The sequence below is a fragment of the Orycteropus afer genome, unplaced genomic scaffold (genome assembly GCF_000298275.1).
Source record: "Orycteropus afer afer isolate SDZICR_OR568_19922 unplaced genomic scaffold, OryAfe1.0 scaffold00502, whole genome shotgun sequence".
NCBI lineage: Eukaryota > Metazoa > Chordata > Mammalia > Tubulidentata > Orycteropodidae > Orycteropus > Orycteropus afer.
Genome location: NW_006922089.1, coordinates 1,719,583 through 1,734,217, shown reverse-complemented (window position 1 = coordinate 1,734,217; position 14,635 = coordinate 1,719,583). Strand labels below are relative to the sequence as shown.

General features: G+C 59.3%; 3 protein-coding genes across 3 annotated transcripts in view; 1 reads left to right on the top strand and 2 right to left on the bottom strand.

Annotated features, from left to right (window-relative positions):
• Positions 1–2,162, top strand: part of ESS2 (ess-2 splicing factor homolog) — a 22,023-nt gene extending 19,861 nt beyond the window's left edge. Inside the window, exons 9-10 of the mRNA XM_042782907.1 lie at positions 1,321–1,436; positions 1,883–2,162. Coding sequence (XP_042638841.1) covers positions 1,321–1,436; positions 1,883–2,162 — 396 coding nt within the window. The remainder of the gene's footprint in view (positions 1–1,320; positions 1,437–1,882) is intronic.
• Positions 2,163–4,713: 2,551 nt separating this feature from the next.
• TSSK2 (testis specific serine kinase 2) lies at positions 4,714–5,793 on the bottom strand. The gene has a single exon (XM_007955444.2). It carries the CDS (start codon positions 5,791–5,793, stop codon positions 4,714–4,716), a length of 1,080 nt encoding a protein of 359 aa, XP_007953635.1.
• Positions 5,794–10,280: 4,487 nt separating this feature from the next.
• On the bottom strand, positions 10,281–11,381 carry TSSK1B (testis specific serine kinase 1B). The gene has a single exon (XM_007955443.1). The coding sequence runs from the start codon at positions 11,379–11,381 to the stop codon at positions 10,281–10,283; it is 1,101 nt and encodes a 366-aa protein (XP_007953634.1).
• Between the last annotated feature and the right edge of the window lie 3,254 nt (positions 11,382–14,635).

Below are 14,635 nucleotides of genomic sequence, written 5' to 3'. Positions count from 1 at the left end.
TCATACACATGTTGTCTCATGACATTGACTACAGTTTATCCCAATGCAACAGCTCCCCTCCCATTTCCTCCCAATAGTTACCTCTTCCCTGTGCCCATCCCTCCATGCCCTCCTGCCCCCTGAGCTGTCTCCCTGTGCATAAGCAGCCCTTCTTTCTCCCAGGATTGTTCTCTCCAAGGGATGTATCTACTTCAGGTACCTGTTCAACCCTTATGCCTGTCTTTTATTTGGCTGGAAGCCACAGGTGTGGGTTCAATTCCAGCCCAGAAGGGCAGCTAGGGACCATAGGCTCAGTGGTTCCACCAGGTTCTATCAGACCAGCAAACCTGGTCTCGTTGTTTTTCTTTTTCTCCAAATGATTTTGAGTTTTTTTCCACATTGTTCTCCCTGTCTATCCAGGATCTCCTACACAGACCCCCCTCCGAGTGGTTGACAGTGGTAGCCGGCCACCATCTAGTTCTTCTGGTCTCATAGTCATATAGGCTGCAGATTGCGTGGTGTTGTAGATAAACTTTTACACATGAAAAAAGAAAATATCTTCACCTTGATGAAAAAAAAATAGGTGAAAGACACATATGGGAAGTTCTCAAAGGAAAATACAATTGAAAACCAAACTCACTGCCACTGAGTTGATTTTGACCTATAGTGACCCCTATTGGGTTTCCAAGGTAGTGAAGCTTTACAGAAGTAGATTGCCCCATCTTCTTTCCATGGAGTGGCTAGTGGGTTTGAACTGCCAGCCTTCTGTATAGCAGTCAAATGCCTTAGACATTACACCACCAGAGCTCCTTGAAGTTACAGATAGTCACTAAACAGAAAGGTACTCAGTTATCAGAGGCAAGGAAATGACAAGATGCTCTTTTTCCCTAAGATATTGTCAGAGATTGGTAACCTGGCAATATTCACTGACAGGGTGAGGACAGGCCAGGGTGCTGTGCCTGAAGCAGGTGGGCGGCTCAGGATGCTGGGGGCTTTGGAAGAGCTCTTAAAGTAAGCACTGAGGAGCTCTGGTGCTGTAGTGGGTAAGCCATTTGGCTGCTAACCAGAAGATCAGCAGTTCAAACCCACCAGCTGCTCTGTGGAAGGAAGATGTGGCAGTCTACTTCCATAAAGATGTGTAGCCTTGGAAACCTGCTGGGGCTTGCTATGAGTCAGAGTTGACTTGATGGCAGTGAGTTTAGTTTTGGTTTAGGGGAGACACAGGTGGGTTGTGGGGCCATAGAGGCCACAGGGAGGAGGCTGGCGTTCGTGGCAGCTGCTCCCAGTGTGAGGGTCTGGGACTCAGCCACACAGACCACCCACATCACTGCTGCCTTGTAGATCTTGGAGCCGGGGCGTCGGGAACGGCTGGGGCTGAAGATGGCCAACGAGGCTGCCGCCAAGAACCGGGCCAAGAAGCAGGAGGCCTTGCGCAGAGTCACGGAGAACCTGGCCAGGTAAGCGGTGGTCCGGCGGCATGGGGGTGGACACACTCTGTCCGCACCAGACTCTGCCTCAGCCCTGGAGTGTGGATGCGCGGCCTGCAGGCCCTGGGGCTCTGGGCCAGTCTCGTGGCAGCTCCCGTGACTTAGAGCATGGCCCTTTGCCATCTTTCTTCCCACTGGGAAGTCATATTGCTCTGTAAAGGCGGGTGTTGTGAGTCCCGGCAAGCTCCTGGTGGGGCCAAGCCTTGGAGAAGTCTGGGGTTCCACCCCAGCCACCCAGCTAAGGGCAGCAGTGTCTCACCTCAATCTGACCTCAGTGGTGTGCCAGGCTCTGACACCACTCTGTCCGGTGTCCTCTGTCTTGGTCCACAGTAACTGTGTACTTCCCAAGGGGCAACCCTGACGGTGGGGTACCTGGCCCAGGCTAATCCTGTCTCTCACTTATCCCCCTGCCCCAGCCTTACTCCCAAAGGCCTCAGTCCAGCCATGTCCCCAGCCCTGCAGCGCCTTGTGAGCAGGACAGCCAGCAAGTACACAGACCGGGCCCTGCGGGCCAGCTACACACCATCGCCAGCACGCTCGACCCACCTCAAGACCCCAGCTGGCGGGCCGCAGACCCCCACAAGCACCCCGGCGCCTGGCTCTGCTACCCACACCCCTCTCCTCCAGGACCCGGCCTCCATCACAGACAACCTGCTGCAATTGCCTGCCCGGCGCAAGGCCTCCGACTTCTTTTAGGAGGGCCAGGCTGGGCTGGGCTACTGGGCCTGGCTGGAGCCCACTGTCGGCAGCTGCCCAGCCCCCGACGGCTCTGGTCTGCTGGGGGCCCCGCCCCAGGGCCCGGGCAGCTGACAGAGGACAGGTGCAGTGCTGCGGCCGGCCCCAGCACGGGACACCCTGCGCCCCCAGGACACCTTGGTACTGTTTTCTATTTCAATCCATCTCTGCTATCATTAAAGAACAACTGGTACAGTCTGGCAGGGCCACCTTTCCATCCGGCCTGCACTGGGTCTCAGGCCTGTGGGGTGCCCAGAGAGGAAGCTGCGGGGGGTGGCCACTGGAGGCCCAGGGTGGCTGAGGGTGACACGGCATCTGGTAGCGTCTGGGGCCTGTAACATGCCTGTGACCTGTGCTCACAGCGTGCCTGTCCTTTGTGCTTCCCGCCATTTTGGAGGAAGGACGGAGACCCGTGGAGGGTGTGCCCCTTTGGCTAGTCTGGAGCTCGGCCAGGGCCACACCCTCCCCGTCCGGCCTGACCAGGACCTCACTCAACAGGAGCAGCCTCGTCTGTGCCTTCAGCCATCGTTTGCCCCAAACACCTGGCTGAAGAAGGGTGGAGCTGTCTCCATCCTCTTGGCCTGCCCCCCACGCACTGGGCACTGCCCACTATATGTCACAGTCACTAGCCTCTTCCTACTGTAACCCTCAGCCGGAGCCCCCAGATGTCAGTCACCTGCGCCTCGACATGCAAAGGCATGGGCCAGGCTCCCCGCAGATCCGGGAGGGCTGAGTGTGCCCTGGTCCGTGCGTACCTGGGAGCGTGAAGGTGTCGGGGCCTGAGCCACGACGAATCTGTTGCCCTGGGCTGGTGAGCCTGCTCTGCAGCCAAGGATCCCTGTGGATCAGGTCATGCCTCCTGGGCAAGGGGGTTCCAGAGCTCAGGGAGGCACACCGGGGAGTCTGCTCCGGCTGGGTGGTCCCCCAGCCTGCACTTGGCAGCCGGCCCAGCGCCTCCGTCCGTCCGTCCTCTGTCCCACAAATGCATCTTGCTGTTCTCTGCCAGGCCCCAGACTAGACACCTGCTGCCTGGGGCAGTGCTGACCCATGCTCCTGACAGTGAGTCCGGCAAGCTCCTGGGGGTGCCAAGCCCTCATTGTGCTCTGGTGCCACCAAGGGGGATAAGGTAGAGCATATGGCTACGCAGGGGTCGAGAAGGTGAGACTCTTGGTGCATGTCCCCCATAGGAAAGGGTGGGTTTTGGCCCCAGGCAGCCCCTGGGAAGTGGGGAGGCAGAGGTCTGAGTGGCTTTGAGTCAGATGGAGAAAGAGGTGCTCTCCAGGCAAGGCCCCTTGAAAGGCAGGAATTGAAGCAGTTGGCTAGTGTGGGGTGTGTGCTAGAGTTGTGTGGGGAACAAAGAGGCAAGCACAAAAACCGGCCTGCAGCCCATCGGCAAGGCCTGGAGTGGGCTGTGACGGGCAGAGCAGGGAAGACAGCGCTCATGGCAAGGGAGAGGTTAGGGAGGGCGGAGAGGACCGGTCTCAGGGCTCGGGGGAGAGGTGGACACTGGACAAGGACTGGCTGAGGGTGTGTGGGGCGGTTAGAGTGGGCTGCACGGCGTCTGAGGTAGTGGCCAGACATGGCCCCAGCCCAGCTGTGGTAGTAAAGTATGTCAGCTTGGCTGGGCCTGGTTGAATGGCTGGGCAGCTGGATGTAGTATTCCCCATGATGAGACTGGTCATCAACTCCATGGTGGAATCTACTGTGAGCAGCTGAGTAGCTGCCTTTGGGTACATGGTCTGCTTTCCATATATAAGAAACAGCTTTGGGAACGGTCTCTAGCTTATGGCACACTTGGACCCTACATGTAGCTGTGTCGTTCAGCAGCCTGCCATGCTCTGCCGACCTTTGGACTTGTGATGGACTTGAATGAATGGCCTGCTGTGTGGTTTGGTAACATCAGGACTGTTGTCATTTTATTTGTCAACCTTGGGCTTGTCAGCCTCAGCAGCCAGTAGCTGCCTGAGTGAAGAGATGTGTCTAGCTCCAGTGGGCCGGGAGCAAAAGACAGAGCTGAAGCCCAAGGTTGAAGGGCTTTCACCCAACCCCTAGAGCCTGGCACTTGAAACTTGGACATGTAACCTCCCAAACTGTAAGAGGATAGCTCCTGTTTTTTAAGGCCATCCCATTGGTGGTATATTCCTGTCAGAGGGACACAGGTGTTGGGCCCGCCATGCCCGTGGGCTCATGAAGTCTCTCTGTGCCCAGGCACCAGTCCCAGGATCCTTGCACAGGAAACCCCCGCACACAGAGGGGGCCTGGCTGAGTCCTAGAGAAAAAGACTGTCCCGGGCAGTGTTGCAGCTTGTATACACTCTGTGGTTTATTTGGCGGTCTGTCGTTAACGTCTTCGCTACCGAGTGGAAGAAAGCTAACGGAACGTAATCAAAATAGTGGTTTAATTGACGGATTTTACTTGTTCCTTACATCTGTGCCTTCCTCGGCCTCTACCTGGCTGCTTAGCTTCCGTGAATGCCAACCAGTGACCATGCCACCCGGGGCCCTCACCACCGCTAGATGCTCGCTTTCCCCACCTCGGCTCCGGATGGGTGGTGGTCCTTGGCTCTGGAGGTCTCGGCCAGCCTGTCCTCCGCTCTGCTGTCCTCGTTCTCGGGCACCACCAGCAGCCGGTGCTGGGTTTTGGCCCCGAGCTTGTGGTCAGGCCGGTGGTCGGGCCGTGAGCCCGGCTGGGTGTCCAGTTTGCACTCCGCCCGGTACTTGCCTTCACCCTCCCTCTTGAAGGAACTGGACGACATGGCTTTGGGCTTGGGGGGCTGCAGCCAGGTGTGGCTGAGGATCTCATCGATGTGCAGCCGCCGGTTGACGTCCGGCTGCAGCATGCGGTAGATGAGATCCTTGCACTCGCCCGTCAGGTGCTTGGAGCGCGGGAAGTTGACGCGGTGCTCCTTCTGGACACGCAGCATCTTCTTGATGTCGGAGTCGTCGTACGGCATGGAGCCACACACCATGATGTAGAGGATCACGCCCAGGCTCCAGATGTCGTACACCTTGGGCTGGTAGGGGATGCCCTGCAGCACCTCCGGGGCCGCGTACGCCGCCGACCCGCAGAAGGTCTTGCTCAGAACGACGCGGCCACTGTCGTCACGCAGACAGCGCTTGGAGAAGCCAAAGTCGGACAGCTTGATGTTGAAGTCCTTGTCGAGGAGCAGGTTCTCGCACTTGAGGTCTCGGTGGACGACGTCCAGGTCGTGGCAGTACTTGACGGCCGAGGAGAGCTGCCGGAACATCTTGCGCGCCACGTCCTCGTGCAGGGCCCCCCGGCACTTAATGAACTCGAGCAGGTCGCCCTGGACCCCGAGCTCCATGACAATGTAGATCCGCCCGTCGGAAGTCTCAAAGATCTCGTAGGTCTTGATGATGGAGCGGTGGTTGACGGTTGCCAGGATGTCCATCTCCCGGGGCAGGAACCGCTCCACGAAGTCGGTGGGTGTTTTCTTGCGGTCGATGATCTTGACTGCCACGTTGAACTTGAGGCGCTCAGAGTAGGCGGACTTGACCTTGGCATAGGAGCCCTTGCCCAGGTTGATGCCCACGATGTAACCCTTCTTCCTTAGGACCGCGGCATCGTCCATGGTGCCAGGAGCCGCCGGCGCCGCTCCCGTCTACATGCCCGCTCCCCGCGGGCCAGCGGGCATTGTCATCCTTCACACTGTGGGGAGTGCCTCGGGTGGGCTGGGCTTGGCATTGGAGGGGTGGGATGCCCAGCATTGTCCCTGGGTGACTTCAGCGTATGAAGTCATAAAGCCAGGCTGCTGGGAGTGGGGACTGGGGTGGCCTGAATGTGGCCCTGAGAACACAGGAAGCCAGGCTGGCCTGCTGAGAGTGCCTGCTGCCTGCCTGTGAGGAGGAAGCTGTCACCCAGGACTGGGGGGACCTTCCTCGCCTCTCCTTTGCTGTGGCTATCTGGCTGGAGTGGACAGTACAAGGAAGGCCATCTGTGAAGGCCAAGTCGACACTCCTGGCTGTGTGGCTGTGCTGCACTGGGCCTCGGCTCCGCAGGCATGGTCCCCAGCGGCTGCTTTGGGGTGTGACGAAAAGCCTCATTGGCGTCCTGAGAGCCAGCGCTGCTGAGAGGGGCATCTCCCAGCCCGGTGGCTGAGAGCAGAGCTGTGTTTGAGAGCAGGACCTGCAGCTTTTCCAGGTTGGAAGGCCGGCAGGTGAACGGCTGCTTCGTTGAGCAGGGCGGTGAGAGTGGGTGGGAGGACGGGCAGGGTACATCGTGGCCTGTGGCCCGGGCAGGCCGGGGAGGGTTCCCAGGGTGGGGCCAGCTGAGGATGGGCAGGGCTTTGGTAGCCCAATGGCCGTGGTGAGTGGAAGAGAGGATGAGTCGGGGGCACTTTGGGGAGGGCTTCTTTCCTAGGTAGTATGCAGCTGTCGCGTGGTGTGGGACGGGAGGAGCCACAACCGAACCCCCATTTTGCGCTGGTCCCTGGCAGCAGTGTAGAAAGCATACTTGCAGGCTGGTGCCTTTAACAGGTAAGAGGTGATGAGGCCACCAGGGGCTTCCTGGCTGGTGAGTGGGCAGGGCCCAGGTGTGGGTGAGAGAGGGCCCTGAACTCTTGTCACTCTGGGCTTTCTTGAAGAGTGGGTGTGTTTTTGGCTGCCAGACCCCCCACAAAGTACCAGGGACCTTCACTAGGATTGCATATCCCAGCACCCTGCAGACGGCCTCTCTTAGCTGGAAAGGTACGGAAATCTTCCTGAGCACGTGCGTAACAACCAAAGCAACCCCCTGCCATGGAGTCACTTCTGACTCATGGTGACCCTCATTGGCTTTCTGAGGCTGTAAATCTTTATGGATGTAGATCGCCCCATCTTCTGCAGAGCAGCTGGTGGGTTTGAACCACTTACCTTCTGGTTAGAAGCCAAATGCTTTACCCACTATGCCACCAGAGTTCTTCGGGCAAGCACATGGGCCCTGGCTTTGTGGCATCCTTGCATGTCTTCTTAGGTACTTTGAAAGCTCTGATGTTCGCTCATCTTGTCACAAGCACCCTGAGGCCACATGCCCAGAGCACCCGCACTGCTCGGCTCAGCAGGCGTGCCGTGTGTCAGTGTGCCAGGCCTGCCTCCAGGTGGCTGGCCAGGGAAGGTGCCCGAGAGGAAGTGACACTGGAATGGGCGCGGAGGGCCTTCCCCCAGGCTGACGAGAGGCAATGCCAGCTGATGTCACCTTGGGCAGCAAGCAGCACAGCCCTGTGGACACCTCTGGTGACTGGAGAGCTTCCCGTGTGGAGGTTAGTGTGGCACGTGCCAGGAGCAGGGCAGCCGAGGTGGGCACCAGGAAGGATGGCCTGGGGTTAGTGGATAGGGTGTTGGCGACCGCCTGCCACGCGGTCCCAGCCCCTGCCGAGTGCCTCTCCATCCCCAGGCCACACGGCTCTCTTGGGAGCATCGTTAATGCTTTGAGCTTGGTACATCCTTTCTCCTGAGCGCCATTTCAGCTAAAACGCCAGAACTGCACTCCGTTGGCTCCAGAAGGGGCTGACTGTGGGTTTGGAGGTTGGACCTGAGAGCAGTGCCACCCACCCCTCATGTCCCCATATGCATCGTCCAGGGCGTCCCGCTGTGTGTCTGCCTTCTTGGCTGACAGCACCAACTTGGCTCCTCCCTCTTTAGGTTCTGCCACTCACACTGGGACTGTCTGGAACCAGGGTGAGTCCGTGCCTCACCTAGGGAGCTGTGGGCATGGAACGGGTGGCTCTGGGAGGTGTGAGCTCATCCCTGAGCCTGACGGGCAGCACAGGGACTCAGGTGTGCAGACTTGAGGGGATTGGCTTGGACTGGAGGCCTTGACGGTTTCTCCTAGCACCAAAGTCCTCCGTGTCCTTGGATGCTGGGAAAGCCATGTCCCCCTGAGCCTGCCTCTTCTATAAAGTGGGTGTCCATGTACTCACTCGTTCCCCCAGCACTTGAGAGTCTGTTCTAGGTGCTGGGGACATGGATGAACTAGGGGCAGGGCCTTGCCTTCAGGGAGCCCGACGGTGCTCGGTGAGAGGAGATCGGCAGGCCTCGGTATCGCCACTGTGAGTGGACGGTGGGGTCTGCTGTGTCAGATGCCCACAGAGCTGGGGGACTGGACTTCAGGAGGCTAGGGGTGGCAAGGGTCAGGAGAGTTTGCCAGACGCAGGAGGTGCAGCTGTTGTGGTGAAGACTGTGTGGGGTGGCCTTGAGGAGGCAGTGTGGCTAGCAGGAGCAGGGACAGCCACGTGGAAGGTCTTTGGGGCTCACTGAAAGGGTCCAACCCCCTCTTCTCCTGGACTAGTGGGACAAAGGATAGCTCAGGGCACTGCGGAGAGCTGGGTGCTGGCTAAACATAGGGACACTGACATGGTGACAGATCAGAGAGTGGGAGCTGCCCAGCAGGGTGGGGGGCTGGAAGGGGACCGAGAGGCTGGAGCACCTGTGCTCTGTGGTGTCACTGGGGTGAGGAGGGTGGAGAGGCCCCTGCGGGGGGGGGGGGGGGGTTCCGGGGGGGGGGGCCCCCCCTGGAGGCTTGTAACTTCAGTCAGGCCACCTGTGCTCTATGCTAGCTCTGCACCCCGAGGGGTGTTGTTCCACACTCACGGCACGGTCGCCAAAGAGGAGGGGGGGCGCCCACAAAGGGCCGCTCTTTGCCACGCGGCCTCTCCCGCCCAGGCCTGCCCCCTGGCTGGGCTGGAGGGAAGTGGCTGGAGGGAGGAGGGTCCCTGAGTTGCTCAGCGCTCTCCGCCGTGAGGTGAGCTGCCCAGTATTGCTGGTGTGTGCGGGGAGCCTGGGATGCGCACGCCCAAGCACCAGCTGGGTCTCCCAGAAGGCCTTGAGGCGGCGGCGGCACCGGGTAGTGCTGGGCGAGATGGGCAGGAGGAGTTAGAAGAGGAGCATGTGCGGAGGGGTGGGGTCTCTGCCCCAGAGGGCATCCGGTGTAGCTCCTTTTGAACCATTGCGCAGTGTGACGATGGGGGTGGGAGGCCAGCTACGGGGAGGGGGCGGAGCCAAGCCGAGGGGTGGACGGCGTGGGGCGTGCACAGGGCGGGTCCAGGGTAAACCCAAGATAAAGACGGAGGCGAGGGGACAGCAGGTTCAGGAGAAGCACGTGGAGGCTCTTGTCCTCAGGAGGCAGCCGAGAGCCCGAGGCCCAGAGGAGGGGTCCGGAGCGAGGTGCGGTGGCAGGCGGTGACTTGACTGAGGACATCTGACTGCAGCCACGCGCCAGGTTATGCGTTCCCGCTGCAGCCGCCGGGCGGGTGGGGTGGGGGGGGCTTTCCCTGGCACCTGCTTCAGAGCCCACCCTGCGCCACCCCTGAGTAGAGTACATCCCACTCCCCAGCAGGCCCCAGTGTGTTCCCAGGGGTGACCCTCCCTGACGGGTGGCACGCCAGATTGACAGGGAGCGCATCACCCCAGGGGACAGACCAGAGTGGGATGTAGTCAGGGCCCCATACTGTGGGATACACCTCAAAGCAGCGTCCCCCCTTTCTGGCCATGTGGGGTGACACCAGGCACTGTTGACAGCTGGGTGCTGGCCGAGAGAATGCATGGTGACAGATCAGAAAACATGAGTACGAGGCAGGTTGAGGGGCCGAGAGCCTAGAGCGTCTGTCCTGTTCAGTGTCCCCCCGCACTGACAGCCTTGTGGGGCTGGGGCACTGGGGTGAGTAACGAGGGCTGACACAGTCAGCCCCCACTGCAGACAGAGCCAGCACTCCCAGCTTGAGAAGCTCCTGGGACCCCATTTTCCCTTGAGCTCTCCCCACCTGACTCGTGCTCCTGGGGCCTGGGATCTCATTCGGGGCTGGGCACGTGGGCGGGGTTTTCCCAAGCAGAGTAGGAGCTGAGGGCGGCCAGGCTCCTCCCTGGGCAGAGACATCCACTGTGGAGTCGCCACTCATAGAGCCCGACATTTATTGCTTCTTTGTCCACGTGGGTTACGGGGTTCAGAGGGAGGAGGGAAACTAACCAAAATAGCTGCTCGTCAGGGACTGCACTCTTTTGCTGGCTTGTCCCTGGCTTCTCCTGAGCTCAGACTGGACGCCGTGAGCTCTACCTCTTAACCTCCAGGCCCCCTGGGCCGAGAGGCTCACTGGCTGTGCGTCTCTGGGGGCTGCTGTGGCGGCTGGGGGGCCCCTTCCTCAGTTTCACCTGCTGAACGCTCACCCACAAAGCCCAGGTTCTCCGACTGCCTGGACACTGTCATAGACCCCTCCTCGGGGCTTGTCTTGAGCCCAGCGTCTTCTTGGGGCTCTAGCTTGGTGGCAGACTTTTTGTCAGACGTGGGCTCAGGGGTCCGGGGGCATTCAGTGCACCGGGAGCTCTCCCCCTCCTTGTTGATGGCCGTGGAGGACACGGCCTGGGCCTTGGGCTGCACCCAGCAATGGCCAAGGATGTCATCGATGTGCAGCCGCCGGTTGACGTCCGGCTGCAGCATGCGGTAGATGAGATCCTTGCACTCGCCCGTCAGGTGCTTGGAGCGTGGGAAGTTGACGCGGTGCTCCTTCTGGACACGCAGCATCTTCTTGATGTCGGAGTCGTCGTACGGCATGGAGCCACACACCATGATGTAGAGGATCACGCCCAGGCTCCAGATGTCGTACACCTTGGGCTGGTAGGGGATGCCCTGCAGCACCTCGGGGGCCGCGTAGGCCGCCGACCCGCAGAAGGTCTTGCTCAGAACGACGCGGCCACTGTCGTCACGCAGACAGCGCTTGGAGAAGCCAAAGTCGGACAGCTTGATGTTGAAGTCCTTGTCGAGGAGCAGGTTCTCGCACTTGAGGTCTCGGTGGACGATGTCCAGGTCGTGGCAGTACTTGACGGCCGAGGAGAGCTGGTGGAACTTCTTGCGGGCGTCGTCCTCGTGCAGGGCCCCCCGGGTTTTGATGAACTCGAGCAGGTCGCCCTGGACCCCGAGCTCCATGACGATGTAGACCTTGCCGTGAGAAGTCTCAAAGATCTCGTAGGTCTTGATGATGGAGCGGTGGTTGAGCATGGCCAGAATCTCAATTTCTCGGGGAAGGAATTTCTCCAGGAAGTCAGTGGGGGCTTTCTTGCGGTTGATGATCTTGACCGCCACGTTGAACTTGAGGCGCTCAGAGTAAGCAGACTTGACTTTGGCGTACGAGCCCTCCCCCAAATTTATCCCCATGATGTAGCCTCGTCGCTTGAGGACGGCAGCATCATCCATGGTGCTGGAATATCCGGTGCTGCCTTCTACATCCCTGTTGGACATGGGCCAGTACCGTCCTCATTTACACTGTGGCAGAGAGTCTGACCGGGCCTGCTGTCCCTGCCTCCTAGAGGCCAGGACTCCGGGCTGGAACGTTCACCATTGTCTCCCAGGTGACTTCAGTGGGTGAAGTCACAAAGGGGAAGTGCCCTGGGAACCCTGGAAGGCCGGGCAGCAGGCCGGAGTGGACAGAAGCCGGTGGAGAGTGGCCTCGTCTTAGCCTGGGATCAGAGGTAGGGGCTATGGGGACACGTGGGTCTGCCCACGTGTCCCCAGCCCAGAGCCAGGACTGCTTGCAAAACAGTGGGGTTGACGATTGCAAAGTAGGGCATCGCAGCAAACCCAGCTCGTATTAGTTAGGGTCCCCGCACGAAACCGAAGATACACTCAGATTAGGATCATCTGAAAGCCCAAACCAGGCGTACTGCCATTGAGTCCAGTCTGACTCATACTGACCCCCGTTGGGTCTCCAAGGCTATCGGTCTTCACAGAAGCAAAGCCCAAACCACACCCACTGCCATTGAGTCCATTCTGACTCATACTGACCTCCATTGAGTTTCCAAAGGTAGTAAATCTTTACAGAAATAGATTGCCTCATCTTCCTTCCGCGGAGCGCCTGGTGGGTTTGAACTACCAACCTCTGTGGTTAGCAGTCAAATGCCTTAGGCACTGTGCCACCAGAGCTCCTAGGATCCTCTGAGGAGGGCTTACTACAGGGACTGTTTACAAAGGCAGGGGCAGAGTAGGGAAACCACAGGGTGGTGTGGTACCCCGAGGCTGGTACTAGAGCTCTGGCCCACATGGAAAGAGGGAGGGGATGGGCACGGAGCCTGGGCTCCCAGGCAGAGAAGACTACCTGGAGAGGGGGCAGTGACCTTCAGTGGAGGGAGGCAAAGAGCCAGCCTACAGTGTCCCCACAGGAGGGAGCAGGAGAGGGATTCCTTGACCTCTCTTCCCTCCGTGTTCCTGCTAGGGGTCCCCCGTGGCCAGCCACCCAGGCCGCCTCCCAGCAAGCAGCAGGGTGGAGAGTATGGACGTGCATCAGGGAGTCCACTGGGCGCTGCTGCTGCTGCAGAAGCCAGGATTACTCTCCGCACCCAGTGTGGCTGGACTGCCACCCTGCGGAGCCGCTCGTTCCTCATTCGTGACAGTGGCTCTGTGGCCAACAACTGGCAGGAACTTCCACTCTTGGCTTGGGAGTCCCTTTCCAGGGCCTGCCCAGCCCTTACTCCTGGCTCCTAGAGCAGACCGATGCTGGGCCGAAGGCTGGGTCAGGATCCTGCTTCAGGCGCCAGCAGCTGTTCCTGGGCGTGTGCCTGGACAGTAGGTGGCATGGAGGAGCACTGGGCAGAGACGTGGTTTCCTTGGGCAGTGAGGCCCCTGTGCTCCAGCACATGCTGCGGGCCTCGCCGGGGTTCCACCTTGGCTTCATGTGCCCAGCGGCAGTGGGTGCCCCTCTCTCAGATGCCCCCAACCCTGTTGGGGCATGGGAGGGCTGCTGCTCGCCACAGGGGCTGGAGGTGTGGCTGGGGTGTGCACTGTCCCCGGCAGCCTTGACGCTTGCCCCTTTCTCCCCAGCACTGACACCCTCCGGCAGGCCTTTCATGTGTGGCCGGCGGTCCTCTATTGGATGTATTGCTTCTCCCCGGCTGAGGACTCCTCTTCGGTAACCTCAAAACTCTCAAACCTCACTGCTGTCGAGTCGGATCCGACTCATAGCGACCCCTCCTTGGGTTTCCGAGACGGTATCACTGCGGAAGTAGATTGCCCAACCTTGCTTCTGAGGAGTGGCTGGTGGGTTTGAACCGCCAGCCTTCTGGTGAGCAGTCAGATGTCTTAGGCGCTAGGCCACCAGAGCACCTAGTGCTGCTTTAACAGACATACCACAAATCGGGGGACTTGAACAATCAGGAGTTTGTTCTCTTAGAGTTTTAGAGGCTAGAAGTCCGAGTTCAAAATGCCAGGCTCTACTGGCTGGGTGAAAGTCCCTCAACCTTGGGCTTCAGCTCCGCCTCTTGCTCCTGGCCCACTGGAGCTGGTAGCCTCTCCTCATTCAGCTGCTGGCTGCTAAGGCTGACAAACCCAAGGTCAACAAATAAAATGGCACAGTTCCAATATCACCAAACCCCCTGGCAGACCATTGATTCAAGTTCCTTAAGAGGCCCGACATTGGCAGACAACATGGTTGCTGAACAACTTGGCTGCACTCAGGGCCCAAGGGTGCCAAAAGCTGCAGACCGTTCCCAAAGCTGCTGCGTATCTACCGGCAGCAGACTGCATCCCTCAGGCAGCTACTCAGCTGCTCGAGTAGATTGCACCTTGGAGTTGATGACAGTCTCACGTGGGGAATCACTCCATCCTGCTGCCCAGCCGCTCACAGGCCCAGCCAGGCTGACACACAACCCCAACTCCCCCAGTGCCCCATCGGTGGCTGCCTCCTCCCCGTCCCCTCGTGAACTGATGACTGTGAACCTCGCGTTAGCAGCATCGTTCCCAGGGCTGTTTGGCACTCATTCCTGCCCCGGTGGTTGCTGAAGGCTTTCCTCCAAGCCGGTGTGGCCTGTGGTGGCAGCAGCTGGCCTGGGCGCAGACAGGGCCCTTCTTCCAGAGGTGAGCTTGGCACCAGTCCCTTTGAGGTCTGGTCAGGCTCCTTGTTTTGTGTCAGTTCTTCCCTTAAGCTGTTTCCTCATCTCTCTGTGACGTCTGGGAGTCGTGTGTGCCTGTGAAGCCACCCTTTGCCTGTTGTTAGAGTCGACCCCCCTCCTCCACCCGCAGGACGGATAGGCCAGGTCCCTACAGCCTGCCTCCTCGCTCCGCAGCAGTTCAGCCTTGGAAAGACCACACTAGGGCTCAGCCAAGGAACCCTGGTAGTGCAGTGGTAAAGTGCTCAGCTTCTATCCAGAAGGCTGGCAGTTGGAACCCCCCAGCTGCTCCATGGAAGAAAGACATGGCAGCCTGCTCTGGTAAAGATTAAACCAAGACCACACCAGACCCATGGCTATCCAGTTGATCCCAATTCATAGCAGCCCTGTAACGACAGAGCAGAACTGCCCTATGGGATTTCCAAGGTTGTAATCTTTACCAAAGCAGGCTGTCTCCTCTTTTCTTGTAGAGCCGCTGCTGGGTTTGAACCTCCAACCTTTAGGTTGGCAGCTGAACACTTTAACCACTGTACCACCAGGGTTTACTGGATTTTGTTTGTTTGTTTGTTC